Here is a 20021-nt window from a genome sequence, read left to right on the forward strand (position 1 = left end):
CGCGCCGGCCGGAGCCGCCCCCGCGCCCCGCGCCTCGCGCCCCGCGCCGCCCGTGACCGCTTGATGGGGGTCAACGGCACCGCCGCCGCCGCCGCCGCCGGGCAGCCCAATGTCTCCTGCGCGTGCAACTGCCAGCGCTCTTTGTTCCCCAGCATGGAGATCAGTGAGTGAGCCCTTTCCACCCCCCCACCCTCGCCCCCGGGGACAGCCCTGTGGGGTCCCCGGCCCGGGACATCGCGATCGCGTGGGGACTCGGGGGCCGCGCGCCTGCCTCGCCCAGGCTCCCCGGCTGCGCCCGCCGCGCCCGGGGCGCGCCCTCCCGGAGACTCGAGGCAGCTGGCGGCCGGCCCGGCTTTGTCCCGCGGCGCTGCGATCCTGGCACGGTCCCCGCCGCGCGCGCCCCGCCCGGCCCGACTCGGACCCGGGGCTCGGCGGGGACGTCGCCCCTCTCGGGAGGACCAGGCGGACCGGGCCCGGGAAGTTTCCATTCCGTTTTCCCCAGGGGCCGCGGCGATGGAGCAATTAGGCTCTTTATCAACTTTGGGCGGGGGAGCGGGCGGGGGCTGGGGGGTGGGGGAGAGACACTGTCTGGCCCGGGAGGTGTCTGGGGCTCCTGGCGTGTGTCTGGAGTGGCCGTGGCGAGGCGTCCCGGGGTTTCCGTGCTACTGTAGAGTGCGCTGGTCGGTCTGTCTGAGTCTCGGCGCGTCTCTGGGTGTCTGTGGATCGGAGTCGCGCGGTCTGTGCTGGCCGAGTGCGTGGCCGAGTGCCCCTGCATCGCTCTGGGTGTCTGATTTAGTGTGTGTGCGCGTGGCGGGGGTTGAGGGTGTGATCTGAATCCAGCCGGACCCGAGGACCGTTTGTGTCCAGGTGTCTGGCTGAATCCAGGGCTCAGCGCTGGCGCGGCTAGCCCCCCGCCGATCCCCAGTGGCTGTCATTGTGAATGTCTGTCCCGGACTCCTATAAATAGCCTCTGTCTGGACTGCTTGGCTCACTCCGGCTGGGACGGTGGTTACAAATGAGTCAAAGTTTTGGGGCTGTTTGTGTTGGGACCTCCTCGGAGGTGGTAGACCCGGGGTGGTAAGTGCCGTGCTTGCCCCGTGGCTTGTTGGCATTCTGTGCCACCAGAAGTTGAGATCAGGGAACATCTACTTCCTTCTGTGGCCCACCCAGGTAGCTGTTGGGCTGGGTGGAGCATGAAACCCCTGCCGTCTGCCTCTAATCTGCACCCTTCCCCTAAACCTTTTTTTTTCTTTTTTTTGCGGGGGGAGGGGGCGCCTTTTGCCTCTCTGTTTCACAATCTCTCCATCTTAGCCCAAAGAAGAAGGGCACCCAGCCTTTCCCTAACCCGGACAGCCCTCCTGTAGTGAGCCTAAGGCAACTGCCACAGAATAGGGCAGTCGCTGGGTGACTCACGAGCTGATTTCCGTGGCCAGCTGCCATAGTTTGCACCCCGCCACCCAATACCCCAGAATGTACGGTAAAGCACAAGGGATTTTAAAAATAACCTATGACCGGTCCCACCTGGACAGGGGAGGCAAGGCTTGGGTCCTCAAGCCTACCTTGATTCAACTGTATCCTGGCCTGGAACTGAAAGCTGCCCTGGGACAGCTGTATCCCGTTTCTTCCCAGCTGCCTTGGGCGGCCCCAGGCTGGGAGGCGGTCAGGAAGGTCTGCCAAGAGCCGGTGTTTGTGGTCTTTCCTTGGCATCAAACCCTATTGCTTCCCAGGAGCCCCCCCCATCCCGTGTGATCTAGAGAGGTTCTTGAAATCCACGGGGGTGTGATTAAAATAAGTCCTCACATGTCCCGGGGGAGGCTGACCAAAACTCCGTGGATTTGTCTTGTTTCTCTCCTCACATCACCCTAGGGGGCCTCCCACAGAAGTGAGAGACCCGCTTCATAAGACACCAGGTTCCAAAGTCTAGGTACAGCGGGACCCTTCTGGTCCTGTCTTCTCCCTGCTTTCTAGACTTTGAAAGGCAGTGAAACCCTTCGTTCTTAATTTTGTCCCTTCGTTGAATCACCTCTAGTGCCAGCAAGGTGCTGCCAAGGCTGACAGCCTAATTGGCCCTAATGATGTCTTGGTTGAGACCAAGATGGCTTGAAGGGGTTGGTGGTACCCAGTGTTCTCCCCCACAAACTTTGGAAGGAGAGGCTCACCCGGGGTTAGTGCCTGGAAATACCCTGCCGCCCACCCTGGCAGTTCAGGATTGTTCCCACATTGTGTACACACAGTCTACTTTCCAAAAGACAGAGAGGGAAACAGGGAGGGATCCTCTTAGTGTTCCCTAAGAGTCTGGTTGGAGAAAACCTTAGGCCTGGTGTTTCCTGCAGTTTCTTTGTTTCAAAAGGTAGGGAGGGGTGGGAGGAGAGAACCTGAAGCGGGTTTACCTGACGGAAGTTAGGTCCCTGCAAGGGTGTTCTACCTGGAGCTTCTCTTCTAGAAGGGACTCTCAAGCCTTCCTGGGCCTCAGTTTTTTCACTGGGAGAGTGCCGTTGGCACCTAAGCTGCAGTCTCTCCCATGCCATCTCTGTATTCTGGCAGAGGCTGCAGTGATGGCGGCTTCTCCCGGCCCCCTGCTCCAGGCCCCTGTGGGCTCTTCAGACGTCCTACATTTCAGACCCGGGAGGGACCGAGTGAGCTTGGAACTCGTGTGCGTCTGTAGATGTGGGAAGCTTGGCTTAAGGCCCCATACTATTCTAGTCCCTGATTGGAGTTGTTTCTCCAGGACCTTGCGTGCTGCTCCTCAAATTTGGAACCTGGGTGGCAGAGTAGGCCCACCTTAAGCTTAGAGCCTGAAAGAATTCTTTGGGAACCAGCCTGAGTCCACAGCCCAGGGCTCGCACAGCTGTTTTAAAGAACCCACCCCTGTGTATACATTTTTCTTGGTCCTTTCCACCTCTTTCCAAATCTGTTATATCTCAAAGTTGAACCTCTGGCTTTCTAGTCCTGCTTTACCTGTGGTTTGCAAAGCAGACAACTGCGTGCCGAGAGAGAGTGCTTTTTGGACTGATTAGGTGGCTCCGGTCACCCAGCCCTGGTTGGTTGGTTTTCGTTTTACCAGGGCCCTAGAAGGTGGCCCTACCCTGGGCCCACCTTGGTGGCAGGATCGTGCAAGGGCAGCGCAGTGTGCCACCACCACGGTCTGCCAGGATCCTTGAGCCACCGGTTCCTTTCCGGCTCAGACTCAAACCATCCCGGGGGGCCGGTGACACACAGTGTCTCAGTGCAGGAGAGGTGGAGACCTGAGGGTTTGCTGGCCTGATAGTGCAGGCCGAGAGTAAGACACACCCTGTCTCAAACAAATAAAGCAGGGGGGGGTCTGCAAAATGGCTCAGCAGGGAAGGGTGATTGTTGCCAACACTGCTGGGAGGAGAGAACCAGCTCCCCAAAGTTTTCTGTGCACGCACACACCCACACACGTGTGCACAGGCACACAAGCGTAAGTAACAGGGACAAACAAATAAACGTTCCAAAGCATTTTTCAGTGAGGGGGACAGCAGCACCTGGGGACCAACACTCACGGTTGCTCTCTGGCCTCCGAAGGCCTAGGCGTGTGTACCCGTATGCACCGGCCCCCGCCCCCTACCCACACACCATTCCGAACCGGTAGCCACTCACAGGACATCCAGTTGTCCCTCCCTTGCTCTGTCTGCACACTGTTCGTATTTAACGCTGCTTGGATCCAGGGTGACTCAGCCTCCAGCCTGGGCCAGATAAACCTCTGTTAGGAGGGAGAAGCTGGCCCATGTAGGTGGCCTCTATCCGCCACATGCCAGCACCTCTCTCCTAGTTGTGACACAGACTGTCTCCAGCCATCTGCAGATGCCCTGCTGGGAACCGAGGCTGGCTTCAGCAGAGATGCTTGCGTGCTAGAGAGGGACCGTTCGGAAATCAGCTGCTTGTCCTTGAGGTTCACACCTGCCACTCATCCACTCAGCTTTTATTGAGTGCCCATTGTATACCACAGGGAAGGGAAGGCGCCTCTGGAGGTGGCTTCAGCCTGGATGTGTGGTGAAGGTTCTGGCTTTAGGGCAGGCGGGTGTTTCTGGGTCCAGGGTGAATGGAGCATACTACCTCCCTTCTTCCGCCCTGGGACTTTTAACCCACAGGCCTCCTGCTGTCTGGGTTTTAGGTCATTAGGCAGCAAGGGAACCGCGTGTTGTGACTGTGGTCTTGGGCCAGACGGGCCAGTTTAGTGTCTGTCAAGGTGCAAAATAACTGTTTGTTCGTACACTCTCAGGGGTGATCTCACACATGTGGGCATGAGCTCGAATGCTCACTTACCATCCCATACTGCCTTCCATCTGAGGGGGAGAGGAGGGACGTTCCCCGAATCCTACAAGTTGGACTTTTCTTTTCTTTTCTTTTTTTTTTTTCTGTCCTTGTAAAGAGGAGAGCAAGGTGGTGCCGTGGAGGTGGCAGATCCCAAAAGCAGCAGGGGCTTTGGGAGAGGGAGGGGCTGAGGCTGGCAAACCCAGAGCTCTGGCTTTGGTGGACCAGACAGCCAGTTGTTTAAAAGTAAGAAAACATCCTGGAGGCAGATGCTGTGTGGGGTGTCCTTCTCTCTGGGGGTGTCACCATCCACAGGCAGGCCTGGGAGTCTTCCAGTGGAACTCCGGGAGGCTGAACACCACCCTCCTCCGGCTCTCCAGGATCAGCTTCTTCGAGATGACTAAACTGAGGGCAAGAGCCCCAAACCAGGCATATGGTTTGCTTTCTGAAAGTCATATGACACAGGTGGGGCCCAGACACGTGAAGCTGGGTGTCTGCTGTCTAGGTGTGTCCTAGGGAACCCTGAAGAAGGAGCCAGGCTGCCCCCCAGGGAGAGGGGCTATCAGAGGTTAGTGTGGCAGGGTTGAGGGCCATCACATTGGCCCTGTGGTGCACTCAGGGAGCTTGGGGGCTGGGAAGCATCTCCCTCAGGCCACCATGGGTTGCAAGCGCTGCTCAGCCAGAGAGAAACACCGGCCTGCTGGTGTGAGGCTGTGGGTTCCATCTCCAGCACTGTAAAATAAATGCATAATTAATTAATAGGGAGGCTTCCCCCTTCTACTCAGCCCATGTACGTGTGGACCAGACCTTTCAATTACAGAGGGCCTGGGTGGTAAAATGTTGGTGTCAAACTCTGAGATTGATTAATGGGTTGATTTTTCTGGACTGAGGCTGGAACCCACAGCCTTGTGAGGCAAGGGCCCTACCACCAAACCACAGCCTCTGCTGAATCTAGGTTCTAAGTGCTGGCAGTCTTCTTCTTTTTTTTTTTTTTTTTCCTTTCACCAAGAAAACCTACAAAAGTCGCCCATAGACACAGTCTACCTTTGAGTGACCTGTCCTGAAGGTCACCAAGGGTCAGAGGGATAGAGAAGCCCCAAGTTGTTGCCATGTTGCCTTCTGTCATCTGAATGTTGTCACAGCACTTCTCTACTGAAATGGGGCAAAGCCATTGCCTGGCACGGTGGTCTCTTCTGGGCTTGGGGGATGGGAGTGGGCTCAGATTAGATGTGACAGTTTTGCCCTATCTGCTGCCTGTCACAACCTGGCACCCTGCCACATTAGAAAGCTTTTTGCCAAGGGCAGGTTTCCCCATCCTCAGACTGGCTGGGAACATTGGAATCCACAGGCCCACCTGGGATGCTGACCTTGAATGTGGGTAATTGAATATTGGTGCCATAATCCTTGCCTTTGCCAGGCCCACCGCAGACAGAGCTGGCGGAAACCCCAGCATGCCTGCCCTGGCACAGGAGGCCCAGACAGTGTCTCAGGGCCTACCAGCAGGGTCTTTTAATCCCAGCAGTTTTGGGGTACAGGTGCTGGGGCAGAGGCAGTGAGGAGGCAGTAACTTGAGCCTCCCTGTGAAGTCCAGATACTCCAGGTCCAGTTCACAAGACCGGCACCCTAGGGGCAGATAAGAGGCCCACAGGTTGGGAAGTCAGGGCCCAAGCTTAGCTTTCAGTACAAAAGGCCCAGTCTTCACTGCCATTCCCCAGTTCGAGTGGGCTATGCCCCTCCGTGAAGCCATGGCAACCTGAAGCACTGGCAGCCTGGTGTTCCCATCCAGTGACACTAGAAAGCCAAACCCTGACACCTTAGGTGGGGGTGGGGTGGTCTCACCAGGGTCTTGTAGGTCACTGGCAGAAGCCACTGTCATCAGGCTGGGGAAGATGCCCAGGCTGGCTTGCTCATAGCATGGCTTCGGCACCATGGGCAGGGTGGGGAGGGACCTGCAGAAGTTTGGGGTGTCAGCTTTCTGGGAGCTGCAGAATAATGGCTTCCCTCTCCTGTTCCCAGGGTGACTGGTAGATGTTTACTTCCTTTCCTTTTGCTGGTTGGATCTGGAGGAGATTTTTGTGTGTCGGGTATTAGTGACGCATCCTCTCCCCCCCGCCCCCCAGTCTTAAAAACAAGCCGGTTAGAGAGCTATTGTTACTATCAACCTGCAGATAGAAAACTATCAATCTGCAGATAGAAAAATAGGGTCTGAGAGGGGAAGACATCTGCCTGGGGTTACACAGCCTGGATCTGATGCCCAGCCGAAACGCCAACCCAAGCCCCTGATTTTCACTCACACTTGCATGCTTTCTACTTCCTCCACCACACCGTGTTTGCACGGGGTTATTAGCCCTAAGATTCTGTTGTATTATTTGTTGGGGGTGAGCATGCCAGCCAGTCGGCTGCCACAGTAAGCTGCTGGGGGTGCCATTCCACTTAACTGGGCCTGACATCCCCTGGAAATGTATTTGCCCCCTTGGGGTATGTGGGGAGCCAGTCTCTGCTAGGACCCCAGCACCAGCATGTGTTACGGCTGAGTTTGACACCAGACTGACAAATGTCCCCAGAGGGACCAAATCCAGACATTATTGGGGACATCACAGGACACAGAATGCCTTCCGGCATTTAATAGCATTTGTCCCACGATCTTGCCTGTGTCATTCAGGTGAAGTGACAACTGGGAACAGTACAAAAGCTGCTGAATGTTCCACTGAAGAGCCCAATGGGAAGCCTTTTCCCAGGGCTGAGACTGGGGGAGCCCTGACTGAGCTTCAGGTCCTTTCTCTTTGAACCTTCACACCTGTCCCGGCAGACATCGGATGCTCGTGCAGTAGTCTGTCTTTGCCTTCAATCACCCATCTCAGAGGCTGGGACCTATGTCTGTTCCTCACAATGTTCCCCGAGCCCGGCGGGCACCTCACAGGCGTTGGTTAGGCAGGGAAGCAGGCAGGGTGGGAGTTGGGGAGAGTGGAGCTCTATAAGGAGTAGCAGATGCTAGGGTCTGCCCTGCTGCTGTTGCTGTTGTAGTTTGTCACTGCGTCCTAGTCATCAGGGATGATCGAGGCTGTGTGGGCCCCTGAAGTTTCTAGGAGCTGGGGGGTTTATTCCTGCCTGTTTGAGTATTCCAGGCAGATCAGGACGTGGTCAACGCACAGGCTTTGAAGACCTTCAGTTTCGAGCAAGCTGGGCTCCCTCCTGATTATCCCTCACCTACCCCTTCGTAAGATGGAGGGAGGCATCACATCCACCTTGTGGGGCTGCAAAGACAGCTGCTGAGCTGAGCAAGTTTCCCTGGTACAAGTTATTTCTAGTGCTCAGAAGTTCTTCATCTTTAGAGCAGAAGCTGTGCCATGGCCTCCTAACCCCCGGGCTCAGAGATTTCAAAGTGAGTCAAGATGCAGGAGTTGAAATTGGTACCCACGCCTTCCTGCCACAGCCCAGATGTCTCTCGACTTGGGGTTAACCAGCCATGGTTGCAGCCCTACTAAGAGTGTCAGAATGACAAAAATACAATTGTGTCTCCTGCATGAAGACCCTGAGAGGACATGGAGAGCCACTGACGTGTGGGGCAGTGGGAGTGGAGTTGGGCCTGGAACTCACGCCTTTAATCCCACCACTCGAGAGGCAGAGGCAGGCAAGTCCCTATGAGTTTGAGGAAAGTTTTGGACTTACTCCAGTGGTTAAATGGTGATCACGAATGCTACCACTGGGCTAACATTCCCAAGCCCACTTGTTTTTGAGACAGGTTCCCACTGTATTGTCCAGGGTGGCCTCATAACCTAGACTCGCTTTGAACTTGTAGCTTTTCTGCCTTGGCCTTCTGAGTAGCTGGGATGGTAGTCCTGTGCCATCAGCCCTTGTTTTTTTTGTTTTTTTTTTTTTTTTAATAGGTATTTGTTTTTTACAGAGGCAAGAACAAGAGAATCTTACAGTTCCTCATCCACTGGAGACATCTGCCTTCCCCATTCCCCCTTGGTAGCACTGTCCTCCTCCAGGAATAGACAGTGAGATCTGGAGAGTCACATGGCTCGGTTTGAAGAAACCGCCACATCTTGCCCATCCCCAGTGCCCATATTTGGGGTGGCAGTAGGTTGTGCTAACCCCCGCTGAACAGGTAGAAGCCGTGATTGATACTGGTGCGGGGATGGGCGACAGACAGATAACCGGTTGGAGAGTGGGTTTGTGCTGGTCACCAGTTTTCCCATGGCTGCCGGGAGGATGGGGCAATGTTCTGCAAAGGAACGTGCTAGGGGCTGCCTGTGGCAGCTGTCACCTCTCCTGCTACCAACAGTCTCTCATATATCAGGGCTGTAAAGCGTTCTCTTGGTACCGTGGGGATCCGGGAGGCAGGGTGCACCCTTGGCTTAGAGTGTGTGCAGTAGTAGCGATGGATTAAGATACGGGTTTGTGTGCATTTCCAGGTTCAAGACTAAAAATACACAGCTTAAAACAGTTGTTTTTTTGTTTTGTTTTGTTTTTGTTTTTTTTAATCTTTGTATGTATGAGTGTGCCTGTCACCGCACCTGTGTGGAAATGCAAGGGCAACTTGAGGAAATCTGTTCCCACCTTATCCTCCATACTCCCAAGGAATCGAACTCAGGGTATTAAGGCTTGAAGGCAAGTAGCACCTTTACCTGCTGAGCCACATGACTAGCCCTCACAATGACATATCTTCCTGTCACTAAATAATTCTAACAGCCTTATAGTGTATACATACAAACATGTGCCTATCTTGCCCGTTTAAAAGTGTATGAATTTCCCCATGAGGGGGGTTTCTATGAGATCAAATCCCTTGGTTGGTTCCTACCGGGCCCAGGCCTTCCTTCTCGAATTGCCTTAAGCTTTGGGCAGGTAAAGTCAGCTTTGAGGCTGTCCTAGGGAGGAGGGCAGTGGGAAGCCAAGTCCACTTTTTTAGAAAATATGGGCAAAAGTATCTGTGTCCTCCTGAGAGGTCTTCAGTCTCGGTGGTTGTGGCTACCCACTGCCCACCAAGACTGGATTCCAAGTGAAGAACTGTGTATCCACATGGAGGCCAGGGTGTCCCACAAAACAGAGCTCTCCATCAGTCTACAACCACAGAATTTTTTGGGGGGGCTGTGGGGGGAGTTGCCGTCCCGCCTTGCTCTAGCTCCCGTTGTGTTGTGAGAGCCTCCTTGTCCCTATGCTGAATGATTAGAGAAGTTATCGATAAGCCCTCCAGCAAGAAGTAAGCACCCAGTGAATGGCACGAGGGTGTCAGCACAGTGCCAAATAGGACTCTGCCTGGGAGCAGAGACAGATGGAAGATTCAATTAATTCTCCTGAATCAGGCCCCTCACCAGGGTGGATTTGAGTACACAGACTGCAAAAGTTTTCTCCTGAGATTCCAACATCAGCCCCTGGGGTGACTCATTGGAGACCCCCTTTAGATGGACAGGCTCTGCAGCAGATATGATGCTTTGATCTAAACTCCCCCCTGTGGGTTTGGTATCTTAGCCTTCCAACCAAAGAAGGGCTGAGTTCTGCCTGTAGGTCTTGGACTTGCTAAGACTGTATCGAAGTTCTGACTTCCTCTACACTCCAGGTGGTTGCTCACCTACAGAACTTAAGGTTTGGGGAGGGGGCTTCTGAAACCTGGAAGCCTCCAGCAATGTGCATATGCCCCCCCCTCGTTTTTCAAGTTCCCAGCTCCCTGGCTGGTGAGCTTCATCTGGTCATGGCTCTAATTGCCTTTCCACAAACAATTTAGTCGGTAATAATTCTGTGAACCTATGAATCAACTTTGCGCAAACACCCTGAGTAATTTCTTTGTTCTTTCCTTTCTACTTTGTAATTGGTGTCTGCAAAAGCCAAAGGTTTGGTCTTGCGGAAGGCGTGATTCATTTATTGGTGTCTGTGCCGCCTCCTTATCGTTCAGTCACTTGGGAATGCAGTCATGGTGAGCCACCGGTGATTCACACAGGGCCAAACTCAGTGGCCCTGGGGTCATGGCCATAGGAGGGAGCTGTTTCTCTAATCTATTTATGGGATTGGAGAAAGAGGTGGGAGTAGGAAATGAGGGGCCCAGCCACCACAACAGTGCATTCGTCTTAGCTAGAATGGTGAAGATCCGTTAAATGTGTTCTTGAGTGTGGATCAGGAGCTCAGTGTGGCTCCTGTGAAAGGACTCACTCCTCTGCCTGTCCCATTTCTCTGACGATAATCATTAGATGACAGTGTCGGGCATGTGGACCTGCGTGCGGTGCTATTGCTGTCTAATTTTACTAGTTGCTTTGGGCACTAAATTAAAATGGTCACTTTGGTCCCCTCTAGGAGGTAATTAGAACTGCTTGCCACGTGGCCCAGAGGTGTAATTAGACAGCCAGCTTCCGATGGCCGTGAATCAAGGCTTCCAGTGTGAGTTCGGATCCGAGAGTTGATTATTACCTGATTTTTACCTGATTATGTGATTTTTTTTTCCTGGCTGACCTTCTCTCATGTTTCCTCATCAGCATGGCTTCCTGCTGGGTTGCCCACTCTGTGCACTATCTATTCCTGGCTTGGATAGTCTTGTGTCTCCAGCTCCCAAGCCAGGCCTGGAGCACGTAAGCAGCGTCTGTCCAGTTACTGACCTGGTAGCACTCAAAAGTTCACTGGAGACTTTCTGGGGACTATAGTGACCTGCTTTGTGACTTTCAAAGTATGGATTGGGGCTGTCTAATGCCTGTCATTCGATTAAGTACGCCGCTTGCTGCTCATGGCAGACATTGCTAATCAATTGCAGCATCCTCTTGCTGGGCTCAGATCCTTATTCAAGTGGTAGTCCTGGTGTGCTCTGAGTGGTTTTGAGCCAGAGTGGTACAGAGTGGCAGAGGCTGCAGAGTCCTGGCAGGGTGAGGGATTGCTCCCACCAGAAGCCCCAGGCCCTCTGATTGGCTTCTCCTCGTCAATGTAGTTTCCTGGGCTGCTTAAACAAGTCACAGGCTTTCCTTTGCAGAGTCCCCGACCTGCAGGTGACTCAGCCCTACTCTCAGCCCTCAGGTCTTCCAGACCCTCAATATGTATTAGAGGCCTGTTCCAAGGTTACATTTGGAGTAAGTCACCAAGTGAAACAGTCCCCTGAAAACACTTTACCTTTCTTTAAAACCAGTGTCCCCAACCCCAGTCCATATAGAAGCTTCTGTTTTATCTTCTGGCTGCCTTCTCTCACAGGTGTCTTGAGTTCCACCCTAAGCACCTTTACACTCTAGAGAGACGTGTGGGGGCTTTTCTCTGGAATAGACTCAGAGATGGTGCTGGGCCCCCAGAAACCAGAGCAAGAATGGGGAGACCCTAGAAACTTCATCAGGATTCATGGAACGAACCTGCCGCCCTCACAGCTCTGTCTGCTTGGAGGCTTGTTCTAGGCACTCCCCCCACAGCGAGTGGTGGCCTTTTAAACCCTAGCAGTGGCAGATGCTCACAGCACTTGGCACGCCCCATCTCATTAATCCTCATGGCAACCTCAGTGCACACGAGGAGGCGGGGCCAATCCACTTGCCAGAGATCACTCAGCGCAGAGTTGCAGGGCAGATTTGAACCTGGGCTGAGGGTTTCAGAACCCTGGGCTTAGCTTGCGCAGGCAGAGCCAAGCTTCAGAGCCACCTGTCATGGTGTCAGGGGTGTGGCTCGTTTGAGGCCTCTCCCTCCCATCGCCCTCTCATTCTTCTGCAGCTGGGTCTGTGTGTGTCCCTTTTGGCTGGCTGGGACCCTTCTTGGAAGGGTCACTGGGCCATCGGGCAGTGATCCCCGTGGCTTGGAGCAGGAGAGAACAGGAGCTGTCTCGTATTGGGTTGCAGCTGGAGGAAAAGGGGTCACCTGTGACCAACAGGGTGCTAGGACAAAGCAGAGAGGGGAGGCACCTTGGAGCTGCAGGCAGGGCGCTGGCAAGCACATCCAAAAAGTTTGGAGCTATGGGAGAAGCAGGGGGTGGGTCCAGGCTTCCCCCACCCCCTGTTCCATCTTCTCCTTCTCCTTCTTAGTTTCCTTCTCTGTCACAGGACTTGAACAGCTTCAGCCTCACTCTGCAAACTAAATTCCGAGAGGTTGAGGGAGACATGGGGGGGAGTGCGGCACACAGTGACTTCAGCCTGAGCCCCTGCTGTGGACTCATCCTGGTAGGAGGTACAGATACCAGAATACTCAATTCTCTGGGATCTTGTCTCTCTCAAGGGCCCTATCCCCATCTCCCTCTACACCTCTCCCCTCCCCACCCCCCAGGGTACTATGCTGTGGGTTCCATGGTCTTACACTCACTGGCCTCATCAGCTCTTTGACACGGGCTCATGACTTTGAAACCATATTGGAGTGTGGGTGACCCAGGGAACAGCCACTTTGGACATGGCAGAAGGGCTGCCTGGGCTAGGCTGGGCCCCAGGGAATGGACTCAGTAGAATCCCAGATGATACACATTTTGCAGCCTGCATCTGAGCCCCGTGTCTGAGGCCAGGGCCTCCATCTCGGTCTCAGCCTGGGAGATTCACAGGGCAGAGCCTTTTTCGTCATGGTAGGTTTGGCACTCCTGGCACTGTATGGTTCCAGAAGCTGCTGCTGGCAGCCCAGAGCACCCCTGCCTGTACCCGCCTCACCTGGCCCTCGTGCCTCTGCAGGGAATGAGGATGTGGGTGACTCCAGACAGGTGTGAGTCATGTCTTGAGGAAGCGGTTACTCAGAGGAGGTGAACTCAGAAACTGCTGTGCTCCCAGACAGCCTAGACCACAGGACGGAGCTGAGTATCTTGTGGGGGTTGGGCTCCCGTATGGCTGTCTAAGTGGATGGCTAGATAGTCCAAGGAGCTCAGGCATGAGTGAGGCTAACAGGCTAAGGTCTCCTTCCCTCGACTCCAGTGTTCTCTGAGGAGGAAATGACAGTAGCACAGTGGCCTCAGAGTCAGGGCACGTGGCTTTCGGGCACGTGGCTTTCAGACGTGTGGCTCTCAGATTTCAGCTCCTTATCTGTGAAATGGACATGTTGGTCCTTTGTACTGCCATCCATAAGGCTGTGTAGACAGCATACTGCCTGCTTCCTTGACGTACTCAGTGCCTGCTGTATGCAAGGATTCGTGTTACATGCTACCCGGGCATTGGAGCCTAAATCCATTTTATAGATGGGGAGACTGGGGTTCAGGGGAGAAGGGCAGGTGGGTAGTGATTGGCTGGGCTGGATGTAGAAGCTCTCGGGTATCCACCCTACCAGAAAAGTCCCTGGGGGCCTTTGGAGACGTGGCAGCCTGGTCCCCTAGAGAAACTTTCATGAGGTACAACGGGGATTGTCTTAATGTTTAACAGACCCGGGCTGGGGTCATGCTTGTCAGTGTGTGCAGGTTAAGCAAGGCCCACACAGTATACTGACTTCATGAGGCACGATGTTTAAGGGAAGTCTAAAGGGTAAAAATGAGCCGGAGAGCTGGGCAAGTCGCTCAGTTAGTGGAGCACTTGCCTAGTATTCAGTCCTGAGTTCTGTTCCCAGCACTGAAAAAGTAATGTAATTAAGGGCAGGGGCTGTAGTTCAGTAAAGACGGCTTGCCTAGCGTGCGTGAAGCCCTGGGTTCCATCCCCATCCCCCCGTAAACTGAGCATGATGCAGTGGTGTGCGCCTCATATCCTAGCACATGAGAGGCAGGAGATGGGGAGTTCAAGGTCATCCTCCCCTACATAGTGCATTTGAGGCCAGCTTGGGCTGTATGAGACCCTGTCTTAAAACAAAAGAAGAAAACAAACAAGTAAGTGTGAATTTCTTTTTCCAGTTGGGAAATATTAAGCAATTTTGATTCTTTCATAGCATATTTGGAAATGGCAAAAATCGGGAAGAGTGAGAGTGACATCCAGGAGCCACGTCCAGGATGCCAAGCCCCTCCTGGTTCTTAAGAAGCACCTACCTTAAGCCCAGCACGTGGGAGGCAGAGGCAGGCAGATCTCTGTGGTTCAAGGCCAATTGGGGTTACACAGATAGACCCTATCTCAAAACAGTACTCGCAGAACCAAGGCTCCACTTAAAGGCTCCCCATTAAAAAAAAAAAAAAAAGGCTTTGCTATTTGGCCTCCTAGGGTACTCAGCCATGTGAAAGTCAAAGACCACCAGGTCAGATTGTGGGGGACAGGGGAGGTGGGATCGTGTTGGGGGGGGGGTCTCTGTGATTTGTGCCTGGGAGCAGTGGAGGGAAGTGGCCCGGGCAGAGGCTCTACATGGGACAAGGGGCTGGAGACCCAGGCAGACCCGTGCCTTCAGAGGGACAGCAAAAGCATTTCCTACAGGTAGCGGGGTTATGTCAATCTCAGGATGCCACCGCACCCCACCATTGTGGGCTTGTCATAACAGCCCCCATAATGGGGCTGTGTAAGGTCCCTAGCGTTCCTCTCTCTAGAATAGAAAAGTTATGTTCACTGTGCTAGGGGCTGAATGGCTTCATAGTTGGGCAAGTGTGGCTTGCTAGCTAGCCTCCTTGAGCAACAGAGGCCCATTAGGAAGAAGAGAAGCTGAGGCCTGTATGGCCCTGGGCTCTTCAGTCCTCCTCTTCCTCTCCCCTTTCTGTGGAGACGGAATGTCAGGTACTCTGCACGAGTATCCCCAGCCAGGCCTCAGATCCTGCAAGGCAACAGACACCCCAGCTCTTCTGGGGTGAGGGGGGAGTTCCCGCACCTCCCCCTCCCTGCTCATCCTGCTCTGGCCTCCCGACCTGACTACCTGTCTAGGAATTTTTATTGCAGCCCACGGGGGCACTGAAGCTGGCTGACTGGAATGCCAGCACTCCCGGATCTGGCAGGCATGGAGCCGACTTTGGGCAGGCAGGTTCTGGCGCTGGGCCGGAGTAGAGGTTAAAGGCCCCTGGCCTGCTCCCAGGCCCCGTGTGGGCATTCTAGGTGTGCTGCTCAGGGTTTGACTGGGGATTGTGATGCCGCTTTGTGCTTTGATTTTGCCTGAAGAATTCTGATTTCATTTTGGTTTAACCACTTAACCAGGAAGGCAGTGCGTGATCTTGGAGAGCTGTGCTGAATAGCCGGACATGACAAGCTTTCAAGTCCCGAGGCAGCCCTTGGGATCGTGAGGCACAGCTGAGCCCTGTGCATCCAGGGGCACGTGACTCCAGTCATTTCCGGTGGTTCTCAGTGTCAGGGGTCCCCTCCTCCCGCTCTGGACATTGACACTTGAGAGGTGCTTGTGTGAGGCCGGGTAGGTGTGCAGAGTCCCCCACAATTTAGCCCCAGCACCCTCCCTCTCACCTTTGCAGGAGTGGGCTACACGCTCGGTCAGTGGACAGAGGTGGTAGCCCGGGACCACCTTGGAGGAGACCACGTTGGGTTTTCTTCTTCACTTTAGCCAGGAATGCTGTGGCAGGGCAGGTTGGAGGGACACAGGCTAGACTGAATCCCTCCTAGAACCTGCTGCGGGCCACAGGTGCTGAGCCTGTTATTTTTCTTCTCCCCCTCAGAATCCATCCCCCTGCCTCAGGCCTTGTGTGGTCTGGTACCTTCGAAAGAACTCCTGTGCTGCCTGTACAAGGCCAGGCTGCAAGGGTTCCGGGCACCAGTGAGCTCCACAGCGCCATGATTCTAACGGTGTACCGCCTTCTCTAAATACCCAGGCACCGCCTGCCGAAGTGAGGGCATGCCCACTGAGCCACTGGGGAATAAGACAGAGGTGCCATTGGGCCGTTGTTGGAGCTAGAGGGTTGAGCCTGTCCCTACCCAAGGAGAACGTCCACAGGTACATCTCCCTTCAGAGGCAGCTTCAGAGTGGGCTGATTCTTGTCAGAGCCCTGTGAGGATTCGGTGAAGGGAATGTGTGGCTTGCCTCTGGGCACTGTGTAGCTCAAGAGATGGATCTGATTTTATTAAGCTGTGGATTAGACTGAAGGAGAAATGGAGGATTTTTGAGGAACCTCTAAAACTTCAGTGGGAAAAGTTAGGAGGCTCCTAAGGAGATGCTGAAAGGGGTTCAAAAGTGTGAGTAGGAGTTCTTCCTGGGGAGAAGCAGGCTCTTGTAAGTTTGCAGGCCCACACCCCTCCCAGTCATGTCGGGATTTCTTTGTCCCCATTTGCTCAAGACTGTCTGGTGGGGTAATGCTGGCACCTAGGCTGTGGGGTTAGAAGGTGTCTCTGAGCCTCCATGGCATTAAGCTCCAAGGGGACCAAATGCACAGCTGGAGGTGGCATGGCTGGCTCCTGCCAGCATGATGGTGGGCCCGTTTTGTTTTGTTTTTTTCCTCCACTCTGGGGCCATGAGGGGCAGTGAGACTAGCTGGAGGCACCTGTTCAGTTTTTCACAAAGGGTAGAGACCACCTTTGAGTAAAAGCCCCAACCCACCCCCCACCACCCCAGGGGAGGAGCTTGCATCAGCAGGGGAGGGGCACAGGAGGCAGCTAACAGCTCCTCCCACCTTGGCCCTGGGGCTGTGGAAGGAGCTGTCTGGATGTGCTGAAGAGGGGTCTGAAGAGAGGGAGCGCGTCCTACCTGCTGATAAGGGACCTGGAAGGTGAGGGATTGTGCCAACTGTGACCTCATTCACGCCTCTTCCTCCCATCCTGTGCCGCCTTGTGCCTGAATTGCATTTTACTTGCTTAAACGCCTACTGTGTGCTAGACCTCAAGTTCTGAAGTACAGACAGTGTGACAGTCAGGAAGCCAACAAGGAGCCCAGTGAGGACCTACCTCAGCTTTCAGAATCCTGCAGGGAGGAAGGCCAGGGCTCTAGGCCTGCCTTTGGGGAGCACAGTGGTTCTAAGCTGTGCAGTTGTACACTTGAAGCTGAAGGCCTTCTCTTTAACAACCCTTCTCTTAGGTTACTGGTTCTAGGGAGGAGGTGCAGGGCCGCAGGTCCACTTCACACACTTAGCTGCTATAGCCAGAGCTGCACCCCTTCTCTGAGGGGCCAGAGCGGTGGGCTCCCCAGCTATGCAGACACCTGCTGCTCGGTGGGCCCCTGGTGTCCACGCAGATGGAAAATTTGTGTTGGAAACCACGTTCAGACGCCTCCTTGACATCGTTCCCTGAACGGTAGGTCCGAGTTACACACAGCACTCACTGCGTCGGGTTATATCAGTGCTAAGGGTGAAACGTGGGCTCCCTGTATCTTAGGGTGTGCTCCACCCCTGACTGCCTCAAGCCCTTCTCCTTACTCAGTGTGTGTTACATGTCACCTAAGGGGGGACTGAAAAAAAGAACCCAAAGCATTATGCTGTGGACATGGGCACAGTGTGTCCAAAGTGACCATTCAAAGCACAGACTCCAGACAGAGCTAGCTAGTGTGTTTCTCAGTCTATAGCGACAATAGCCTGATTCTTAAGGCAACAGAGAGCTCCTTATTTGACTCCACATTCAAAGAACTTGATGAACAATAAGGACAAAACTAAAAAGTGCCCCTGTCCTGGGGCTGTTCTGCACATAACATTCTCAGGTGTGGCTGCCCAGTGGTTGGAGAAGGACGGACGTGGGGATGGGGAGCCACAATAGTTGCCATGAGAGTGAGGGACCCCGGGGTTGTGCACTACACTTGAGTTGCCACAGGAGTGAGTAACCTGGGGGGGGGGGGGGGGGCCAAGGGGGGGTTGGGGAGGGTGGCCATGGGGAAACAGTCGCCTCTTGAGCATGATTGGGAGCAGGCAGCCACATGAGCCACGATGGAGCATGGTTAGCCATGGGGAAATGGGCTTCCATCTGAGCCGCCATGGAGAGTGAGTGACTGTAGCCACATGGGACGCCATAGTGAAATAGGCTGCCCCTTGAATTGCCTTTGGGGATGAATGTGCTGCCATGGGCTTTACATGACCATGGGAAGTTGGGGGGGGCACAGGGAGTGAACACAGGCCTACCTCTCTTTGTGGGCAGTTGCTTAAAGGGGTAAAGACACGTTCCCCCACCGAGCTGTCACTGCTGTTCCCTTGGAGTGTGTGGTTGGAGGGTCTCCAAGGACTTAATGATCCACTGCCTGCTGGGTCGGATGGGATGGAGGGTCTGGTGTGCCCCCCCCCCGACCTTAAAAGCAGGATGAAGTGAAGCTTTGGCAGCCCCAGAAGGCTGGCCTGGGCCTCAGCCTTTCTTCCCTGGCCTGTGAGTAATACGAGTGTCCAGACTTGGACTGCTGAGGAAGGGGGTATGTATCAAGTTTAAAGCAGCAGCTGGGGAGACCTTGGCTGGGGGAGACCTTGGTTGGTGCTGGGAGGTGTGGCCATCATCGCCAGGAGCCCCAAGCACCAGAGCCAAGCTGTCCAGGTAGGCCTTCATCCTAAACCAAAGGCTTGTAAAGCAAGTGAGAACGCCACCTTAGCAACCCAGCCTGTCTCTACAGGTCAGCGTTAGCAGGGGCGAGACATCACAGTATGTGGCTCCCTGACTCAAATCAGGCTCAGGAAGACCCCTGGCCTGGCTACACTTAACTGACTGGGATAAGAAAGGCCATTTGTGAAAGTATGGGTACTGTGCTGGGTACTGACTGGTGGCAGGTAGAGGGTTACAGGCCTCCAAGTTCACAGAGACCCAGGGCTGAGTCCTTATGCTGGGTTAGGGATGTGTCTGTGCCCTGGAAGGGACAGGCCATGTGTGGCGTCCCAGAAGAGGTCTCATTGTCTCCCATGACGCCAAGCTCCCTACCCAGCATTTCTCCCCGGGGAGAGCAGACCCCATCCCCACCACACAAAGTTTTGTCTCACATTGAGACTGGCAGTCTAGACACCTTTGCTCCCTTGAGTTCTGAAGGGTCAGGGTTTCGGGGAAAGCCAAAGTGGGACTTGGGCTGAGACAAGAAAGAGATGGATAGTGGGCCACGGAAGCTGGCTTCAAAGGAGGCAGCCCAGCATGTGACCAGCCCACCACTGAAACCCAGGCTGCTCCCCACAGAGACGACCCCCGTGGCCCAGTCCATCTGACACCCACTGGGTTTGTGTGTCTAGCATGCTGACATGGGCTAAATAAAACCCCATGGCCTGTGCCAATAAGTCTGGGGCAGGCTGCCAGTGGAGACAAAGGCCCAGAGGCAGTGTCGGGCCAGGACTGTGCCAGAGGAACTCCAGGCACTCTGTGCCTGCCTCTGCCCAGTCAGGGAGGCCAGGATGTCTGAGGTCTTGGCAAGAGAGGGACAAATGGAAAAAATCCCCAGTGAGACAGGAACCTCAGCAGCCTTGCCGAGTCACCATGCCCATTGGTGGCAAGGAGGTCTTAGCATGTACCAAGTGAGAGCCTCATCTGGCCAGGGAGAGGCAGCCTCCCCCAGTTCTAGCTTTTCATCAGCAGGGTCCTCACTCCCTTGAGCCTCAGTTGCCTTTGGGTTCTGGCGATGCCTGCAGACTTCTTTGTCAAAAGTAGGAGTGTGTGGATGGTGTTAGGGGCACCCACCTGGGGCACAACTGAACTTCCCACAATGTACGTAAAATCCCTCCCCCTACCGGACCCACCCAGCCCCACCCCACCCCCCGCTGCCGCCACTGCCACATAGACGGTGTATCTTCCTAAGGACAGTCACCCTAGGAATTGGAGTTTAATACAGTCCAGGCCCAGAGCCCTCATCCCCAGTGTGATGCCGTCATAATTAAAAGAGGAGAGGGCAGATGGGAAACTGATTAGTTTGAGCTGGACTGAAAAGTGGAGAAGCTACTGGGTGAGGAAGAAATCATCAGCCTTCAAACGGGTTCTGAGGCTACAGGGCCATGGCCAGCCATAGCCAGCTGCCCTTAGAGCAGCTCCTTTTGAACACCTGTCCTTTTGAATCTCCCTGTGCCCAGGAGAAGCCCCCAGGGCTGGGAGTCGCATGGGCTTGTCACC

General features: G+C 54.5%; 1 protein-coding gene across 1 annotated transcript in view; it reads left to right on the forward strand.

Moving 5' to 3' along the window:
• Positions 1 to 20021, forward strand: part of Pmepa1 (prostate transmembrane protein, androgen induced 1) — a gene marked incomplete at its 5' end in the record, with an annotated part of 49571 nt that continues 29550 nt past the window's right edge. The window contains one exon of the mRNA XM_055595919.1: positions 1 to 163. Within this exon, the coding sequence (XP_055451894.1) occupies positions 1 to 163 (163 nt within the window). The remainder of the gene's footprint in view (positions 164 to 20021) is intronic.

Source organism: Psammomys obesus, unplaced genomic scaffold (assembly GCF_907164565.1).
Source record: "Psammomys obesus unplaced genomic scaffold, mPsaObe1.curated_primary_1811, whole genome shotgun sequence".
Classification (NCBI taxonomy): Eukaryota; Metazoa; Chordata; class Mammalia; order Rodentia; family Muridae; genus Psammomys; species Psammomys obesus.